Source organism: Podarcis erhardii (assembly GCF_964252035.2).
Source record: "Podarcis erhardii genome assembly, chromosome: 9".
NCBI lineage: Eukaryota > Metazoa > Chordata > Lepidosauria > Squamata > Lacertidae > Podarcis > Podarcis erhardii.
Genome location: NC_138512.1, coordinates 22,645,592 through 22,665,984, shown reverse-complemented (window position 1 = coordinate 22,665,984; position 20,393 = coordinate 22,645,592). Strand labels below are relative to the sequence as shown.

The following is a 20,393-nucleotide window of genomic DNA, read 5'->3' as shown; positions in this document are numbered from 1 at the left end:
TGCTCCCGGGGCAGTGATCTTGTGAACCTCCTGACAGCATCCTCAAAATAAATGCTACATAAATTTGTGCTTCAAGGAGAATAATTCCGAGTGCCTTGACAGGAACTTTAGAGAGAGGTAGAAGGTCATTACTTACTCTCTCAGTAGTGCTAATGAAAAACTAAAACAATTGAACAAATCAATGTTATTAAGTTAAGGTACAACTACCAAGGGGCAGCAAACTTTTTCAGCAGGTGGCCAGTCCACTGTCCTTCAGACCTTGTGGGGAGCCGGACTATATTTTGGGGGGGAAATATGAACGAATTCCTATGCCCCACAAATAACTCAAAGATGCATTTTAAATATAAGCACACATTCTACTCATGTAAAAACACCAGGCAGGCCCCACAAATAACCCAGAGATGCATTTTAAATAAAAAGACACATTCTACTCAAGTAAAAACATGCTGATTTCCGGACCGTCCGGGACGGATTTAGAAGGCTATTGGGCAGGATCCGGCCCCCAGGCCTTAGTTTGCCTACCCATAAACTAGACTGTAATTGGCCATGCATAGGAAGCATTTCCTTTGGATGAAGGCAGACTTATTGTACAATTGTAGTGTGGGAAAGGGACGTGGGTGGCGCTGTGGGTTAAACCACAGAGCCTAGGACTTGCCGATTAGAAGGTCGGCGGTTCGAATCCCTGCGACGGGGTGAGCTCCCGTTGCTCGGTCCCTGCTCCTGCCAACCTAGCGGTCCAAAAGCACATCAAAGTGCAAGTAGATAAATAGGTACCGCTCTGGCGGGAAGGTAAACAGCGTTTCCATGCACTGCTCTGGTTCACCAGAAGCGGCTTAGTCATGCTGGCCACATGACCCGGAAGCTGTATGCCGGCTCCCTCGGCCAATAAAACGAGATGAGCGTCGCAACCCTAGAGTCGGTCACGACTGGACCTAATGGTCAGGGGTCCCTTTACCTTTAGTGTGGGAAAGGACCCTGAGGGCCATCTAGTCCAACCCCATGCAATGCAGGAATCTCAACTAAATCATACATGACCATCCAACCTCTGCTTGAAAACCTCCAAGGAAGGTTAGAGTCCACGACTTCTTGTGGCAGTCTGTTCCATTGTCGAACAGCTCTTACTGTCAGAATGTTCTTCCTGATGTTCAGTCAGAATCTCTTTTCTGACTAAGTGCCAAGACCAAATGTTGGAGCAAATGTCCCATCTTTTGAAAAGAATCAAGAGGGTGGGGAATAAGCAGGAACTTGATCTAATGTACTGATTCGGCCCTATAAAGCTTGCAGAATTGGAAGAGACCACAAGAGTCATCTAGGTCAACCCTCTGCAATGCAGGAATCTTTTGCCCAATGTGGGGCTCAGGTCCAGGAGCCTGAGATTAAGAGCGTTGCGCTCTACCGACTGAAATATCACTTCATCCTCCATTATGCTGAATATTTATATCTCACTGTGGAACATTCAAGACACTCCTATATATGACAACTCTACAGCATTATCTCAGCATGGAAGATTGTAGGCTGGAGGAGGAAGGAGAGGGAGAGGGAGAAGAAAAAGAAAAAGGGCACCCAGTGAGTTCATGGCAGAGGTGAGATTCAGACCAGAGTCCTAGCCACTAACACCACAACAATGCTTTATGCAAGACTACTTCACTGGAGTATTACAGAATCTCCAAGCTTTGAAAGATGCAGAAGGGGATTCGGAAACAGTTCTTCTGGTGCCTGCTGATCCTTCATTCTCACTCCAGCCCACCAGTTGCCGCCCTATAAATGCCCATTCTGGTCTTGTACTCAAGTTATCTTGACATATATGGGCTTGCAAACACGCTTTTGTCGAGTGAAATGCATAGGTCCATCTACAGGTAACTGTTACATCAGCCGCACAGTTAACTGCAGTTAGGCCAAGCTGAGCGCTGAGAAGAGGAAGTCTCTGCCTGATCCTGCAACCTGCTCCCAATTCTTTTAAACAAAGGATAAGAAATTGGCAAGTACTGTGCTTGTACTGGCTTTGAAAAACTGGTTGCGTTGTTTTAAAGAAGAGAAAACACCAGAAGAAAGAGTGAGGGAAAGGGAAAGAGAAAGAGAATGAATATATTTTTTAAATTGTAAATGCAAGACCGTGAGCCCAGAAAGAGAGAAAGAAATTCTATGCGTACAGTATTAAAATATCTGAAAGGGCATCTGACCTGGATGTACTTCTGACATGGATCACTGGGCTTCAGCAATGGATCAGGAAATAGATTATTATTTGAAATCTGAAAAGAGGGATCATTTTAAGAAATTAAAAACAAAGAAAGCCACAAAACAAAGCCAGTGCAGCACAACGCTGGACAAATTATTCAGTAAAAATAATTATTGCAAATACAGAAGCAGGGGGCAGAATCTGTATCACTAGCAATGTTTAAAAGAAAAAAAATTTCTCCATGTACATTTCAGAAAGGTGGAATTTCCCAGAGTTAACGCCCAATTGCATTCCATATTTTAAGCAAAATTTACTGTAACAACACTGTCAAAATATTGCGTTGTGCTAGTGGAGAATAAGTCATGATTTTTGGCTGCTAGATGCCTTCTCTGTGGCAGAAGCGTTCTCAGCTTTGCTCTTTTATGTTGCAAAGCATCTCTCTCTAATGCTAATTCTTAAAATAAATTATATTTGCCAAGCAAACGAAAACGTAAAGCATTCTTGGTGGCCCTTTAAGCTCAGTTCTTCACAAACAAATTGAAGGCAGAAAAATCTTAACACAAGCAAAGTGGATTTCCTGGCATGCAGAATTTGCTGAAGTTGGACTAAATTATAGAGAGCACAAAGCCTGCTCATAGCAGACATCTAAGAAGAAGAGAATTTATTAGATCTTCTATTTGAAACTCTCTCAAGCTTCAAGTTCTCAGTACATCAGAATATTTTTCACCAATTCTCCTCCTGGAAAGCAACATATCCCACAGCCAGCTATAAAATGGTGAGAGGGCATTATCACACCGAACAGAAGAAAGGTTACAGCTTGTGAAGTATAACCAATATATATTACTGCTGGTTGATGCCAACAACCTTACTTACTACACATGAGCTAAAATTCAAAATCTTCAGCTCTTTCCCTTCCACTGAAAAGCCTATGAAACTGAGGTTTTAATTTATTTTGAACATTTAGGTTTTCTGCACAGGTGGCAGATTTAAAAGACACCAAGAGGTTCTTACAATTGGGTGCCAGTAGCAGAAGCAGATATTCTTTTTTTCGTCTTTTTTACATGGTAACCTGCGACTGTGACGTGAACAAAGTACCACTGCATGCCTCCATTCCTCATAACGCCCTCTGGCTACTGCCATTCAGTTTTCTTACATCCCCGGCTGCAGGTTCCAGTGTTTGGTTCATCTTCCACCGCTGTTTCTACTTCCACTGTGGTGGCATCCGACCACGGGGTGGTAAGCAAAGTCCAAAGGGGACTGTCCTTGACACAGAATTGCCCAGCAGCAGCAAACAGGTAGCAGACTCTGGGTAGCTGGTTTCAAACTGTCAGAGTCACCCGTGGTCCCAGCTCACAAGAGACCAAAGTCCACTCCAGCTTATGTACAAAAGCTTTTATTGAAGAACATTAGTAGCTTTACATCCGAGGTCCGTGACCCTACGTCTGTTACCCTTAGACCGCTGAAGTCCCCTCTGAGTCACTCCCGCCTCGACACCAGTTTAAGAGGCTTGTACTGGTCCACCTCTTTCTCTCTTTCCTTTTCCGCAGGGTCTTTCTGCCCCCCTGTGCTCTCTCCCTTCGGGACTCTCCGGAGGCTGAATCCTCTGCCGCCTCCTCCCCCCTCCTTCGGGCTTTGGGACCAGGCTCCTCCCCAGGACTCTCTTCATTTCCGCGCGCCTCCCATTTTGAACTTGGCGCGCTTACGTTGCTCCTGACCTTCCTTTCGACAGTTACACTGCCCTCAATACTACTTTCCTCCCCTTCCGGCAGGACGTTTTGCCCTGATCTCCTTCCCCTCTCTGCTTCCTGTTCTGCTCCTTCTGACACACTGGTCACTCCTCCCCCCTCACTCCGTTCCAGCGGAGCAGCCGGTCTCGCTCTCCAACTCCCACTGGGGGTTCCCCCTTCGTTTCCCTGCTCCTGACTGCTTCCCCCTCTAGCTCCCCTTGGCTTGACCAGAGGGGCTCCCTTTTGGGAGTCCTCCGATTCACTGGACGGACTCATGGACAATCTTGGGTCATTGTCATCCTCTTCCTCGTCAGTCTGGAATCCTTCCCCCTCACTCTGCGTCTCTCTCCCTGAACCCCTGACACAAACATACAGCAACTTTCCTTTACTGCTGCTGTACTACTAGAGAGAGCCAGTGTGGTGGAGTGGTTAAGAGCCATAGTCTTGTAATCTGGTGAACCAGGTTCGCTTCCCTGCTCCTCCACATGCAGCTGCTGGGTGACCTTGGGCTAGTCACACTTCTTTGAAGTCTCTCAGCCCCACTCACCTCACAGAGTGTTTGTTGTGGGGGAGGAAGGGAAAGGAGAATGTTAGCCGCTTTGAGACTCCTTCGGGTAGTGATAAAGCGGGATATCAAATCCAAAATCTAGTCTTCTTCTAGACCTGAAGCAGCATTGGCATCACTGTAACAGTGTAAATGTAATGGAGAAGCAGCCTTGCTACAGCAAAAAAGAAAAACTTTGCTAAGTTTCCCTACCTGCATCTGCTTCTACTTCCCCCCGCTATTCATATCACAGTAATAATTGAATTGCCTGCATCCAAGGATTTAGATTTCATCTACCTAATAATGCAAAATTAAAATTCTGAACATACAGAAGAGATGAATTCTGAAATAAGAGCTGCTTTGACAGTGGAACAGACTTCCTTGGAAAGCATTGGATTCTCCTTCCTTGGAGGTTTTTAAGCAGAAATTGAATGGCCACCTGTCCTGTATGCTTTAGCTGAGATTCCTGCATTGCAACGGGCTCAACTAAACGACTCTCGCGGTCCCTCCCAACTCTAGTTCTATGAATCTATGATTCCATGATCCTAAGAACACTATACAGTAAAGGGAAGAAAAGGTAGATGGCATTATAATAGTAGCCTAGGGCATAAACAAAAAAATACCAAGACTTAACACAAGAGAGGCTTTTCGGGGAGGGGGGAAGTTGCAAGGAACTTTTCATGTACTGCCTCTTGAGAAGATTATTTGACAAAGCTTGGAATATAGCAAGCCTTAAGGCTCAAGGATTATCACTGGCAGTAAAGTAGCCACAGGGATATCCACTTCTCACCTGCCATTTCAAGGAGATGAAAGGGACAGGCTGCAAACTTTAAAGAGGTCTTTGAACCTTTTACGGAAAACTGACCTTGATGCGAGACCCAGGTCAGCTGCGGTGGTATTACCTGAACTGCCTTTCAGCAAGACAGACACAAGAAATAAGAAAGCAATGAGTTTACACTGGAAAGGGGTAACTAAACACAAAATATGTCTCAGCTAGATCAGGGGCACGGCTTATGGAGAACGGAGGTTATGTGGGTGTATCTTAAAGTAAAGGGGCCCCTGACTGTTAGGTCTAGTCGTGACTGACTCTGGGGTTGTGGCACTCATCTTGCTTTATTGGTCAAGGGAGCCGGCATACAGCTTCCAGGTCATGTGACCAGCATGACTAAGCCGCTTCTGCCGAACCAGAGCAGCGCACGGAAACACTGTTTACCTTCCCGCCAGAGTGGTACCTATTTATCTACTTGCACTTTGCCATGCTTTTGAACTGCTAGGTTGGCAGGAGCAGGGACCGAGCAACGGGAGCTCACCCTGTCACGGAGATTCGAACCGCCAACCTTCTGATCGGCAAGTCCTAGGCTCTGTGGTTTAACCCACAGCGCCACCCGCATCCCTCATGGGTGTATCTTAGATGTGTTTATTCAACATGCCTGATTTTGCAACTCACTAAGTCTGTGCTGCTTTTTCATCTGTCCATATAGCAGGGGCAAGAACTCATGGACAACACAGAAAAGCAGCGCAGCAACGTGTAGGGGAAGAAGCAATGTTACCTCTGTCAGGAGCTTACAGGTCTCATTATGTGGGAGATACATGAGCTTTTGCTCCAGACAAGTACAAAAAGAAGTGGCCAGAAATGCTCAAGCCTCTCTTTTGCTTCTGTAAGATCTAACGCTGTCCTCTGTTAGAGCCAGACTTAAAGGCCTAATCCTGGAGTCCCACAGACTGGGGTGGGGCAAAGAATGCCAAAGGCAACAGCACATGATAGCAAGGAGAGGTGCAGTTCAGCAAGAAGCAGATACTGTAGCACCGCCAGCTTGCATAGGCACACCGGGGCAGACGTGAGCCACCACAACACCCCTTCTCTTTTTGTTGCTTTTTAACAGGTGGAAGGTTGGATGGACACACAGATGAAGCATCAGCCATCTCCATTTGCCCAGAGGGCTGTCTGGGTGAATATGGTGGTGATGTTGAATGATGATTCAGCAGGGTAGCATGGGGAGCGGAGGGATAAAAAGAGCTGCCAGGGTAACACAGAAGGCCCAGCACTGCCTCCGCAAGACTCCTTTGTATGTGTGTATGCCTGCATGGTGTGTGTGTGTGTGTGTGTGTGTGTGTGTGTGTGTGAACTGCCAGCTCCAGGATTTTAGAGAATCTCAGCAAGGCAAATTCGGCTGCCCCCTATTCATGGGAGAGGCAGGGTGTGCAACCTTAGAATTCTCATGCTGCCTTTGATCTTCTCATGCTTAATGAGAAATGATCATCTACATGGAGCTACCTTTGAAGGTGACCCGGAAACTGCAATTAATCCAGAATGCGGCAGCTAGACTGGTGACTGGGAGCGGCCGCCGGGACCACATAACACCAGTCCTGAGAGATCTGCATTGGCTCCCAGTACGTTTCTGAGCACAATTCAAAGTGTTGGTGCTGACCTTTAAAGCCCTAAACGGCCTCGGTCCTGTATACCTGAAGGAGCGTCTCCACCCCCATCGTTCAGCCCGGACACTGAGATCCAGCGCCAAGGGCCTTCTGGCGGTTCCCTCATTGCGAGAAGTGAGGCTACAGGGAACCAGACAGAGGGCTTTCTCGGTAGTGGCGCCCACCCTGTGGAACGCCTTCCCTTCTGATGTGAAGGAAATAAGCAGCTATCCTATCTTTAAAAGACATCTGAAGGCAACCCTGTTTAGGGAAGTTTTTAATATTTAATGCTGTATTGTTTTTAACCCTTGATTGGGAGCCGCCCAAAGTGGCTGGGGAAACTCAGCCAGATGGGCAGGGTATAAATAATAAATTATTATTATTATTATTATTATCTCATTGATGTTAGAGATATAGTGGACATTTTGCTGGTCTCGGGGCCTACGGAAATGCCTTCCTCTCCCAAGCTGCGAAACAAAACCTGCTTAGGCAAGGGTATGGACAGACTGACGTATGCCACAGCATGCAAGAGAAAACATGGCATGAAAATTTAGTGCACCTGATTCCAACTGTGCAGTCTTATCAAAGTTACCTGAGAAATTCAAACGGTGACATTGGCAACTAGTACACAGCAAGCGCTTTGCTCTCGCATTGGCAGAGATTATAAAATCTACCTGCTTCGCACATTTAAACTTGGAAAATTTGGCCCAAAAAAATTCACTAAGGCTATAGCAACAGCAGGTGGGCAGTGCAATCAGAAAAGCAGGAAGTCAGCCAAGAGATGCTACCAGGTTTTGCTTTGCTTTCAAATCTACAGGTAGGGAGAAAATTCACATACATACATGAATTGCTCTGACGATAGTGAGCCCCTGGGTATCGCCTGCCCATAGTGCCACTCAGCACATTATCCCGTGTCGTCAGCTATTTCCAAAGCGCTCGGCAGAATTGTTTTACTGGAAGAAGAGAAGGAAAGAGAAGAAGAAACAGAAGGCAAAGGATTTAGTACAACACATGTATTGTTCTCATTAAAATGCTAATGACCCTCTCCACCGGGTGTTTTTTTTGGGGGGGGTAATGTGTTTATAAATTATTCATTGTCGCACCAGCAGCAGAGACGAACTGTTGGGCTACCCATGCAGAGCAAGTTTACTGTTTGCGCTCATCCTCCGCCGATCGGCATAAATAATTTCAAGGCAAACACAGTGCCTTGATACACTGGCTCTTCTGGGATTTCACAGCCTCAATGCACAGGCTTGTGTTTCTTTGGGCACCGACTTTGGTTTTAAGCAAAGCTCAGCACTGGGTAAATAACCTCCATTTTCAGGTGCAGTGAACAACTGGTGTAAAATCATTGTAGGTGTTAGAAAATCCATTTGCTTCTCCTCTCGGGATCTGACAGCTGTGGACGGCTCAAGAAAGCGAGCCAAGCCCCACAAAGCCAAGAGAGTCCTAACAAGGAAGCAAGAAGAGGAAACAAACAAAACCCCACTAATTCAATGCTTTTCCAAGTTTTTACTGGATTAAAAGTGGAGGAATGCTATATGCATTTTTATGCTGTGAATGAGTACCACCTTTATTATATGAAGTTTGCTGAGTGACCTTGGGCCAGTCCCTACCTGTCAGCCTAGCCTACCTCACAAGGATGTTGTAAGGATAAAAGGGTCCCTCTGAGTTTCTTGAAGCTTCTTCAATGGAGGACAGTTTTAAGCAGGTGGAACTGGGAAATCAATCTATTAATATGAACCCATTGTCCAAGTCAAGATCTCCATTCAGTAGCTGAGAGTGATTCAATATGGGATAAAGTTTCACAAAATAATAAGGATTACTATATTTTAAATATATAGATGATATACAGTGGTACCTTGGGTTACATATGCTTCAGGTTACATACGCTTCAGGTTACAGACTCCACTAACCCAGAAATATTACCTCGGGTTAAGAACTTTGCTTCAGGATGAGACCAGAAATCGTGCTCTGGCGGCATGGCGGCAGCGGGAGGCTCCATTAGCTAAAGTGGTGCTTCAGGTTAAGAACAGTTTCAGGTTAAGTACGGACCTCCGGAACGAATTAAGTACTTAACCCGAGGTACCGGTGTATAAGGGCAAAGTTAATTCACATGGCAATGAAGTTATTGCCATAACCTGAATAAAGGAAACCTCTAATCATCCCTTAGCACCGGCCCTCTTAGCACATTCTAGCCTCGCCTTCTCCTTGGCATGCTAGGAAGGAAAAAAAGGGGGGCAAGGCACTCTTTTGACCCCCAAGCTGAAACGTGTGAAAGTTTTGCTGAGCCTTACTTATTTTTATACAAGGGAGCAAGTCAGTTGGACCACTATTCCCCAGCTGCCAATATCTCCTTTGGAGGCAAGGTGCTTGAGAAAGAAGTGGTGGAACAGCTTCAAGAATTCTTAGATGGAACTAATTATCTACAGCCGTTCCAATGTGCAAATAGAGAGAGAGAGAGAGAGAGAGAGAGAGAGAGAGAACACCATATGGAGCTATGGATGAAATAGAATATACCAGCACTCTGTATAGGAGTGAGAGTATAAAAGAAAACCACAGTGCACTTTAAAAATAGCCAACTACAGCAGTACTCTAAACAAAAATGTTCAGAAGGAGCTACGTGCCAGCCATGATTTTGCAGCACAGAAAAAGCCACGGAATGTGGTGCTGGTTGCAGAATCCAGTTATTTAAGTTATTTGCTTGCACAAAGGTATACCTGAAAATGTGTGGTCCTTGCCTCTACCCGAGAAGTTGAATCATTTGAGCAAAACAGTAAAAACCACTGCATAAAATAGGAAATAACAAATGTGTTCTAATCTGCACAATGTATAGAATTCTGGGTTTTTGCAGAATTCTGGGTTTTTGTTTTTTTAAGTGCAGAGAGGACACAGCTCCGAATAATTTCATACCAGATGCAGGCACAGATGGCGTTACCAGCAGCCAACTTTACACAAACATACACACCCTTCTGCGTTGTTTACTACCTAACCTGATGAAGAGTTCTGGAGAATTTGAAAGCTTGCACACTAATTTGTGGTGTTTTGGTTGGCGAACAGAGATGTTGCTCCAATGTGGCATTTGGTTTCTTTTTTCACATTTATTATTTTTATTTAACAAAACTTATATGCCGCTTGATTGCAATAAAGCCTCTGGGGTTGACAAGAAATAATAAAAACATCAATGAAAAAGTTTAAAACATTTATAAATATTTAAATATAATTAAAATGAACAGCAAGGGGAATCAAGCACATCAATATTTGCATATCTACATAGGCTTGTTGAAATAAAAATGTTTCAAGTAAGCACCCAAAAGACACAGTGGAACCACCTGCCTTATGGGCCAACATAGCTACCTCTACATTTTGTTTGACATGGAAAACACCAAATTTAGCTGTGCAATAGTGAGATCCTATCATGGAGGGAGAATATATTATACTATCTGAAGATGGGAATTCATTTTCTGAGAGAAAAATTCCCTACAACTGTGAGGCAAAGCAACTTGACTTCAATTTCAGCCCCGTCCTAGAATGACATATAAAATTACCTGAAACCTGCATAGCACCTGAAACAGCCTAAGTTGAATGTCTGCTATCATCTGCTCCCAAGCCTCATCTTAAGACTCTTAGATTCTGCACACCCTGATAGATGGATTCAAGAGACCATCTCAGATGTCAGTCCTAAAGACCTGCTCACTGTCTTGCAAGCCTAATTATATGACATTTAGGAAACATCTGGAGGCAGCCCTGTATAGGGAAGCTTTTTATGGTTTAATGTTCTGCTATGTTTTTATATATCCTGGAAGCCGCTCAGAGTGGTTGGGGCAACCCAGTCAGATGGGAAGGGTACAAATAAAAAAATGATGTTGTTGTTGTTTTCCCACCTGGCCTGGGAAGGTGGGGCCCTGACTGACTCCAGCTACAAAAGGTGAGGCTGCTGGACAGACTGTTAGGTTGAAGGATTTTCCACTGCTGCTATTTGTTAAGTTGTGGGTGAACATATCAGACGACACAGCGATTCTTCCAAAGCAGCTCTTTATTTGTATGCTGGAACAGAACTGAACAGCAAATAGCTCAGCCGGCCTCCTTTTATAGGCAGCCAGCTATCAACATTGTAGCAACAACAACCCAGGGTTTCCCGCCTAAAGTAACTGACGTGGACCTGAGTGAAAACTATATACACAATACCCCTGGTGGCCAGGGTGAGAACTTCAATACATAACACTATTGATATTATTTTTTGTGTTTTTATTTTTAGATCTTATCATGATTGATGTGGAAATCATTCAATTTGGTGTTGTACTTTTTGATGTGTTTTATTTATTGCTTATGCCTACTTTTGTTATGTTTGTAATTAATCAAATATTTTACTGTTGTAAGCTGCCTTGGGCATGGTTTTTAACCATGGAAAGGAGGCATACAAATAAAATAAAGTTTATATATTACAGTTTTACCATCATCCAACTCCCCCTGCCTTTGTTTATCATCTAAGCTGCTGACGAGTTCTGAAGAATTCATATGCCCCCACAATATTTTGGTTGGTCTAATAAAGGTATTGTCATAAGATAGATGATGATGATGATACATCATTTTATTCATAAACATTCAAAAATGTTTTGGTTGTGTATATTTTTAATTCAGGTTTAACATTCTGTTCTGCCCCCAACAAGGGTCAGTTATTTAGTGATAGCCTATCTGTGTATTAGTATTATTTGGCATTATCCCATTATACTAAATGTGGGCAACATCTGTGCATGCTTCAGCTTTTACTTAAAAAAAATTCTAGCCCTTGCAGTTGAAACCATGATGAAGAAGATGCTGGACTATTTTTTAAAAAATCAAATTAATCATTCATTTCAACTCCTGGCTTGTAATCCATCTGACAATAATTTTTCTAAAGGCTGATTTCACCATTTCAAGGGAATCAGAATAAGTGTAAGTGGACCTCCCACTTAAAAAACAACAACAACCATACATTAAGTAGGCTAGGAGTACAGTGGTACTTCGGTTTATAGACGCTTCAGGTTACAGACTTCGCTAACCCAGAAATAGTACCTCGGGTTAAGAAATTTACCTCAGGATGAGAACAGAAATCGCATGGTGGCGGTGCGGCAGCAGTGGGGAGGCCCCATTAGCTAAGGTGGTACCTCAGGTTAAGAACAGTTTCAGGTTAAGAACGGACAGCCAAAATGAATTAAGTTCTTAACCCGAGGTACCACTGTAGTCCGCTTTCTTGTGATATGGTAGGAGGTGCTGAAGTTGCCCATCCTTACATTATGCATATTTTGTTTTTAAAAGCACAAATGCAAAGGGAGGCAGTTGTTGAAGTTGATTTAAGGGGCTTTCCTCAGAAGTAAACCATCGGTCTTTGGAACAGAGTACAAACATATGCATTACAAACTAGGCCTTCTACTAAAGTTATTCATAAAATAAACAGAATTCAAAAGCATACAGGCCCAGCATCTCCAAAGAATTCTGTACAGGAAAATTTCTATGCCCTGCCAACCCGCTGACGGATAGCTCTATGCTTGGCACATCTCCTCTGACTGATAAAAAACCATCAGGGATCTAATGCCAGAATGACCATCCATCTCTTCCTCCTACGGTGTCATACAGATATATTTCTGAGGGATTGCATATCCCTCCTGCATAAACATCCGTTGTGGTGTTATGCAAACACCCCATGAGAGGCTCGAGTGCATTTTTAAGCATCTCACGGAAAAATGTAATCTCCACCTCACTTCCACCATTGCTGAGCTTGCATTAAGTTCCCAAATGCAGCTTCTTTATGTATTATACAGAATCACCAGGTGTTAGGGGGCTCCCTCCGTGTCAATTTACATTTGTTTAGCAAGCATATTCTTTCATCCTGGACTATAGCAGGGAAATGCTTAAAGTGCTGGAAACACACCTGGGTTAACAGTCGGTCTTGAGGCTGCCAGAACAAGGTAGGTCCAAGGTAGTTTGCATCTTTCCCCAAGAAAACGCCAGATATATAAGGGAAAGGCATAAAAAGGATAGCATGCAACAGCTGAGGAAGGAGAAAAAGCTCTGGGACGGAGGCAACGGCCAGCAAAAGAGAAGCAGGAAAGGAATTTTAAAAATTAAGTATGAATTTGTAGGCTGGAGAAACCTGGTCTGAACAAAGACCTTGGATTCTTATCTCATTATACATGACAAAGCCATTTTTCACCTTTTCACCCCTTGCTTTTTCCTGTAAGACCTATTGCAGTCGTGAAGAGTCGTCAACAGGCTCATCACAGCTATCTGCCAATCACCCATTCCCACCACCCTTCTGAGTAATACCCCTCCCCACCTTCTCACTATATAGAAGGGTCTGGAAACTTCTGTTTCAGTGTATCTGAAGAAGTGTGCATGCACACGAAAGCTCATACCAAGAACTGACTTAGTTGGTCTTTAAGGTGCTACTGGAAGGAATTTGTTTTGTTTTGACTATGGCAGACCAACACGGCTACCTATTTGTAGGCTGGGCTTGTGTTAAGAGTAATGGAAATCAGGTGCTTTCAGATAATACAGCGACAGGAATAAGGCATACAGGAAAGAACTAGCAGGTCTGTTCCCACTGGGCATAGTCTATGAGGTCACCCTGAGCATCACATATCACAGGAATCCCACTTGTGTCCCCACCACCAAACTGCCTCAATTGCTTAATTTATATTGTGTACTGTGACCAGCTGCTTCCTCCAGATCTCAAGGAACCTCAGGATAGTGCCATGAATTATTATCAAGCTACATGCTATGGAGAAATGATGATGTGTTACCCTCTCTAAAAATAAAACCATTCATTTTTCACAAGATCAGGAATGCCAGCCTAAAACGTAAGCATGTGTTCTGGGAGCAAAGAAAACAAGTGCAAGGGGGCTCTCTAAAATAACAAAACAAAAAACAAAATGTATATGCCTAATAATCAAGTGAGGGCTCTTCTAAAAAACTGAAGGAACACAAAACAAATAACAAAATGAACTTTGTGCATTTTAATTTTGTTTTTGAGGCTTAGAAAAATGTCTGCTCCCTGTGGTGCTGTCCTACATTATTATCTCTGAAAGGGGGAAGCCAAGTAAACAACTACACTGCAACCCATGACTTGTTTTCAAGTTGCCTTCTGAGCTTTCCTTTCTCCCCATGTGATGTGGACAACTTTCCACAACACCTGATATAATTGCAAATAATTCCATTTGTAAAAGACAACATACCAGGAGCTGAATTGTCACAGCACTGCCCAGCAACCATGGTTGCTGTTGCCTTCAAGAAAGCTGCATGAAATGGAGATTTTTTTGCTCAGGGAGATACACCCCAAGAGACTCTCACCTTCTGCTCTACATATAACAACTGTATTGTCAGGCTACGTGAGTTTCCCTTTGGGGCTTATATATATTTCCTTCTCACAGCCTACTGAAATCAAGCCAACAAAATGGAATACAGTGGTACCTCAGGTTAAGTACTTAATTCGTTCCGGAGGTCTGTACTTAACCTGAAACTGTTCTTAACCTGAAGCACCACTTTAACTAATGGGGCCTCCTGCTGCTGCCACGCCGCCGGAGCACAATTTTTGTTCTCACCCTGAAGCAAAGTTCTTAACCTGAAACACTATTTCTGGGTTAGCGGAGTCTGTAACCTGAAGCGTATGTAACCTGAGGTACCACTATAATGCCCATTAAAGCCGAAGCCCTTAGACTAGTTCTGCTTTTTTAGTTAAAAACAATTTTTAAGCATGTATCAGAATCCCTCAAGACAATTTTGGAAGACATGACCCCAAACTCATGGATATGTGAAAAGCAATCTGCTGACATGAAGCTGGAACTCTCTGCCTCCTTTCTTGTGATGCAGGGTTTTGAGAGAGCTAAAAAAATAATACTACAAAGGCCACAGCTAATGAACAATGCACATGCCCTAGAACTCAGTGCAAGATACAGAGATTCCATGTATCAATTGAGAGTATTTCTTGGAAGACACCCAACTGTCCACTGAAACTCCAGATCCCAAATTAAGATTGATAGCAGTGGTCTACCTTTCTTTTAAACTTTCCGCCATTAATTATAATCTCATTGAGAAGCCTCTAAGTAAGCTTCCAAGGAACCCCAAATTTCTTTTCATTCTTACCTGAAACATGGCTAAAAACAGGACTTATATTTTACCCAGTGGTTTATCAGAAATTCAGGCTTACAAGAACAGTGGGGTAATTCTATACAGGAAAAAAACAAGATCTTAGGGAAAGAAAACAACCTTTTAAAATGGTAGCCATGCAAAATAGTACTCAATGTTTTCTTACAGTTTAATTACTAGTCTTACGCATTTGTACAACTTTTATAAAGCTTGAGAATAAAGCAAAGCTTTAGTCATAGTCATTCAAACACTTCTCAAATAGGAAACCAGAGAGCTTTTATGTTCTTCTGATTACCTTGGACAACAAATACAATGGCAAAATAAATTATACACCATTTGCCAATAAAATATTTACAATTAGCCTCTGAGTAAGTGTGCCAAAAAATACCAGTGATTATATATCAGATTAGAAATCAGATAAACTCTAGTACTTTGTGTGGTGAAAAAGTGCATGGTAAGCGAAAAGCAATACAGAGCTTGAGGGCTCCCTTTCCCCCGCTGAAGTACTGCATACTCAATTTGACAAAAGATATAGTAAAAATGTACCAGTACAAAAAATAAATAACGGGGGCCAAAAAAGCACTCATTAGGAAAATCGGCAGAACACTGTTATCAATACTGCAGGAAAAAGAAAATGCCTTCATATTTCTGTCAGTATGAAAAAACGCATCAGAAAACCTATGCATGCCATATCTCTACAGGCTCTTAAAGAAGAATCCTACAACACAGACATTTTATCGTTATCAGTTGCCAACAATTTTAGGAACTGTCTGGAATGCCACTTAGGGGTTGTTCGGACATTGAGCCCCTCAAGCCCCATAGTTTCCTCCAAGGAGACATGAGGGGTACACGCCTTCCCACTCCATCTTCAGAGTAGAGAGAGCCTTCAATCATCAAGTGATTCCTTCACCTGCAGTCTTATGTCTCACAGCCCACCTACAGCTTGACCACTAGCCCACAGTGGCAGACAAAGCCATGTTCCCTAACAACATGCACCCAAAATCCCGAAAGTGACAAAACTGTTATTTCATGAATGCTGCTACTTCCGAGTTCAGGTAGGAAACAGGCCCAGGCAAAAAAATCCCTAAAGCAAACATGCCACGTTATCCTTCTTCAAGTATCTCACGTATTCTTAACAAACATGCTCTGAAGTAGGTTACACTGGTACCTCGGGTTACATACGTTTCAGGTTACATACGCTTCAGGTTACAGACTCCACTAACCCAGAAATATTACCTGGGGTTAAGAACTTTGCTTCAGGATGGGAACAGAAATCGCGCAGCGGCAGCAGGAGGACCCATTAGCTAAAGTGGTGCTTCAGGTTAAGAACAGCTTCAGGTTAAGAACAGACCTCCAGAACCAATTAACTTCTTAACCCAAGGCACACTGTACACTGAAAAATAGTAATTATTTCCCAAGTGACAGAGAATTTAAGCCAGGGCTCCTCTTCCCACTAACACCCACTAACTGGCTCTCTCTCGAGCTTTTAGCGTCATCAAGGACTGGATATTTTGGTTGGGACCCTTCAAACGTGAAGCATGTGGTACTTAGGCAGAATATCTGAATTGCTCTAATTCCTCCCCCTTGGGTGTTTAAAAATTTTAGGACAGAAATCAGTCTGTAGAATACAGTGAAGAGGTTCCTGCTCTCTCCTTGATGTAATTATCCCACATCTTGCATCAGAGTTTCCTAATGCAAATCAGACTCCTTTAAAAGTAGATGCTGCAGCAGCAGAAAAGCAGCCATGGCCTCTCTGCAGCAGGCAAACTTGCTAAGGCTGGAATAAACATGGCGAGGGGTTGCCTGGCAGTTGACTGAAGGAGACCATTTCTCCCCATTGACTTCCCTGTGATGTCTACTAACCAAAAGTGTATGACACGCTGTCAACCCAACTGCCTGCCCCTGCTCATTGGCCACCGTTTGTGGGAGCAGAGAAACTTAGAATGTGGTCAGGTCGTATCTAGCATTACTAGGCATCATTATGGGCTGGGAGGAGAGAAGTGGGAGGGGGGGAACAGGAGAAGTAGTCGTGAGACTGCTGGTTTTGGCAGCAGAGACACAAATGGCATCAAGGTCTATGAAGGAGAAGACCTGGGCAAGGCTTTACAGAAGCCGTCCTGGCTTCTTTTTTGATCCTGAAATGTCCTGCTTTTCCTTAAAAGGTTAAGGGACCCCTGACCAATAGGTCCAGTCGTGACCGACTCTGGGGTTGCATGCTCATCTCACTCTATAGGCCGAGGGAGCCGGCGTTTGTCCGCAGACAGCTTCCGAGCCATGTGGCCAGCATGACTAAGCCGCTTCTGGCGAACCAGAGCAGCACACAGAAATGCCGTTTACGCCTATTTATCTACTTGCACTTTAACGTGCTTTTGAACTGCTAGGTTGGCAGGAGCAGGGACCGAGCAACGGGAGCTCACCCCGTCGCGGGGATTCAAACCACCGACCTTCTGATCGGCAAGCCCTAGGCTCTGTGGTTTAACCCACAGCGCCACCCTCGTCACCTGCTTTTCCTTAGGACGTCCCTATTTTCATCGGAGAAATGTTGGAGGGAATGGGCTACTGATTATCTTCCCTCTGGTTGCCAAAGTAGAAAGTTCTAGTTGGTTCCAGAAGAGGAAATGCAATCTCTGAAGAGCAAGGAAAAGTACTGCACTTCCCTCCCCATCCCACCCCGTAGCACTAGTTTAAAAGGAAAGGAACCTCTCCTCTCAGCCCAATACCGCAATATGAAGGAAAGGAAAGGCCCTTCTCCTCTCTCTGGCACTGCACCATTGCTAGAAAGGTCCTAGAATGCAGGAAACAGGGAAAACCTTCTACAGGAAATGGTCAACTGAAAATGGCTTTGCTGGCCAGATATGGGTTTGCCATTCCTAGTTTAATGTGACATCTGAATTGACAAACCATTGTTTGAAGAGGATTTGCAAACAGCTGTTTCTTCTTACTAGTTTGGTGCAATGTCAGAATTGGCATTCCACCGCTATGGCTATTTCTCTTTCATCTGGAGGTCACTGGGCAGATGGTTGGCAACCCCTGGTTTATTGCCACAGGCTGCAGAGTCCTGTTGGAACAAATCAAAGTAGTTATACTGAAATACTTACTCTCTCCAGCCTTTGGGTGAAGGCTTCGACGGAAGGCCACTTTTCTTAGCCCTTGACACAAGCACCAGAGGAACTAATTTTCTGATATGCTATCTTGAAGGAATTAATCTGAAAATGCTGAAAAGAGAGAGAGAACAAAAGCTGAAAGTTTGTAGTTATCAATTACAAAAGCTACAATATCTCTTTTGTTTTAGCAAGAGGTCACTTATATTTCATACTTCAAACTTAGCGCTGTAATATTGAGTGCTGGCTGCCAGTTGCTGGCATGGTGAATTATCTAAACCCATTTCAATCTCACTTCAGACCTGGGTGCTACTTTGGTTGCTGTAATTGATTACCCTTATCATGAGAAAGATGAGGGTGGGGGTGCTATCCTATTGATTATCCCAGACTTTTCAGAGGTGCTCAAATCCATAAATCATGTTATCCTTCTACAGTGGCTCTGTGAGCTGGGGATCTGTGCTACAGTGGCTTCACTTGTATTATTATTATTATTATTATTATTATTATTATTATTATTATTATTATTATGTCACCTTTCATCACAAGAGATCAGGACAGACCACAAGATAATAATGCAAGGTAAAAGCACAAATAGTTATATAACGAAGATATATAATGACGAATCCATCAACTCAAGTGTTATTGAGTCTGCTGCTTCAGGTTTTTGAATGTTGATACAGTACAGGCTTTAGTTGCTATTTTAACGATGGTTTTATTATGACTGTATTTTGTTATTGCTGTGTTCTGCCTTGAAGGAAGGGTAGAAAGTAGGGTGGGTCTGAAAAGCCTAATAAATAATAATATTTAGCCTTTTTTCAGCATGTCACTTGCTTTAATTAGTAATTAATTAGTAATTAGTAATTTAATTAGTAATTAGAATTCATTCTCACATAAAAGTTTTGAACCCTTCAATAATAATAATAAAATTATGTTGCAGGTTTTTAAATTAATTTTGTTCAATAAAGCTTAAAAATAAATATTGAAATCAAACAGGCTACAAAAACAACCTCAAAACCCACCTACCAACCTCAACCCAAAACCAAGAAGGAAAATACAATAATTAAAGGTTGCTAACCAATGCATCTGGATGTATAATAAAAAGGAGATTGAAGGGAAGAGGAGAGATATTGAACAGGTAGCTCATATATGAGTGCCTTATGCAACGTACTCATAAATGGCATCCCTCTGGCTTTAGCACTTATTTTTTTCTCCTTATATTCCTAAGTCACTATCAGCTCCATCTAAACACAGTATTTCATAAGAAACTACAGGACAGATGTGGATTGTGCCTAACATTATGTGTACAGTGTTACCTCAGGTTACAGACTCTGTTACTTCAGGTTACAGACTCTGCTCACCCAGAAATATTACCTCAGGTTAAGAACTTTGCTTCAGGATGAGAACAGAAATTGCATGGTGGTGGCGCGGCAGCAGCAGCGGGAGGCCCCATTAGCTAAAGTGGTGCTTCAGATTAAGAACAGTTTCAGGTTAAGAACGGACCTCCGGAACGAATTAAGTACTTAACCCGAGGTACCACTGTACACTGCTTCCCAAACCATCAGTGAGAGCGCACTGGATACAGAAATATGCACACAACCAGTGGGTGTGTTTGCTATCAGAACTGCACTGAAACCATTATGGGAGTAGGAAGGGGGGGGGAGGACTTGGCTGGCCGTCCAAAAGCAGGCCAAATTTCTAATAATTATACCAATCCAAGGCAGCCTACAAGCTGTTGCTGACACTGCATACCCCTACTCCTTTCTGTGCCAAAAATGAGCTCTGAGGCCTACAGATTAGGCTCTGGTCTTAAGCCATTTGCCCCCATTTGCCTCTTAGCACTTACATCTGGGCACTCCCTGTTTTAGAGGTGCCTGCCAGCAGGATTTGAGATACCCGTCAATCTAGTATTTTGAATTAATTAATTTATCTGAATAGTCTCAGCTGCTTAAAAAAAGAGACAGGGGTATTTAAATTTGTATTACCAAGTTAAAGCCAAAACAAATCTGCCAACCACTTCTGCGGTTCTCTTCTCGGCAAGACTAGTCTTGCAGAAGTACATGTCATGGCGCTTGCTCGTGGTCCCCCCAGCAATTCCCAAGGCTGACAATTTTGTATGGAATGACAACTATGCGCAGCATTTTGCTCACAGGTACCACAGAACTCAGGGTCACCGACAGCCGAAACATTTTCCTGGAAGCAACAAAACTATAAACTTCTAACCTTTGTCAGGGTCTGACGCCTTAATGGGTTTATGACTGGAAATATGAGAGATAATCATTCTTTGCAAATACCTGTGTGATATTCTT

The 20,393-nt window shown here is 43.3% G+C and overlaps 1 protein-coding gene across 8 annotated transcripts in view; it reads right to left on the bottom strand.

Annotated features, from left to right (window-relative positions):
- The window catches only part of APBB2 (amyloid beta precursor protein binding family B member 2), a 173,252-nt gene that overhangs the window by 99,505 nt on the left and 53,354 nt on the right, over positions 1–20,393 (bottom strand). For 5 of the 8 annotated variants that reach the window (XM_081875747.1, XM_081875744.1, XM_081875748.1 and 2 more), the window contains 2 exons: positions 18,085–18,201; positions 7,705–7,815 (listed from right to left, as the gene is read on the bottom strand). In XM_081875747.1, the coding sequence (XP_081731873.1) occupies positions 7,705–7,750 (46 nt within the window). In that variant the 5' untranslated portion in view covers positions 7,751–7,815; positions 18,085–18,201. Of the gene's footprint in view, positions 1–2,180; positions 2,250–7,700; positions 7,816–18,084; positions 18,202–20,393 lie in introns of those variants that run through there. The other 3 variants (XM_081875750.1, XM_081875749.1, XM_081875753.1) reach the window with 3 other exon arrangements.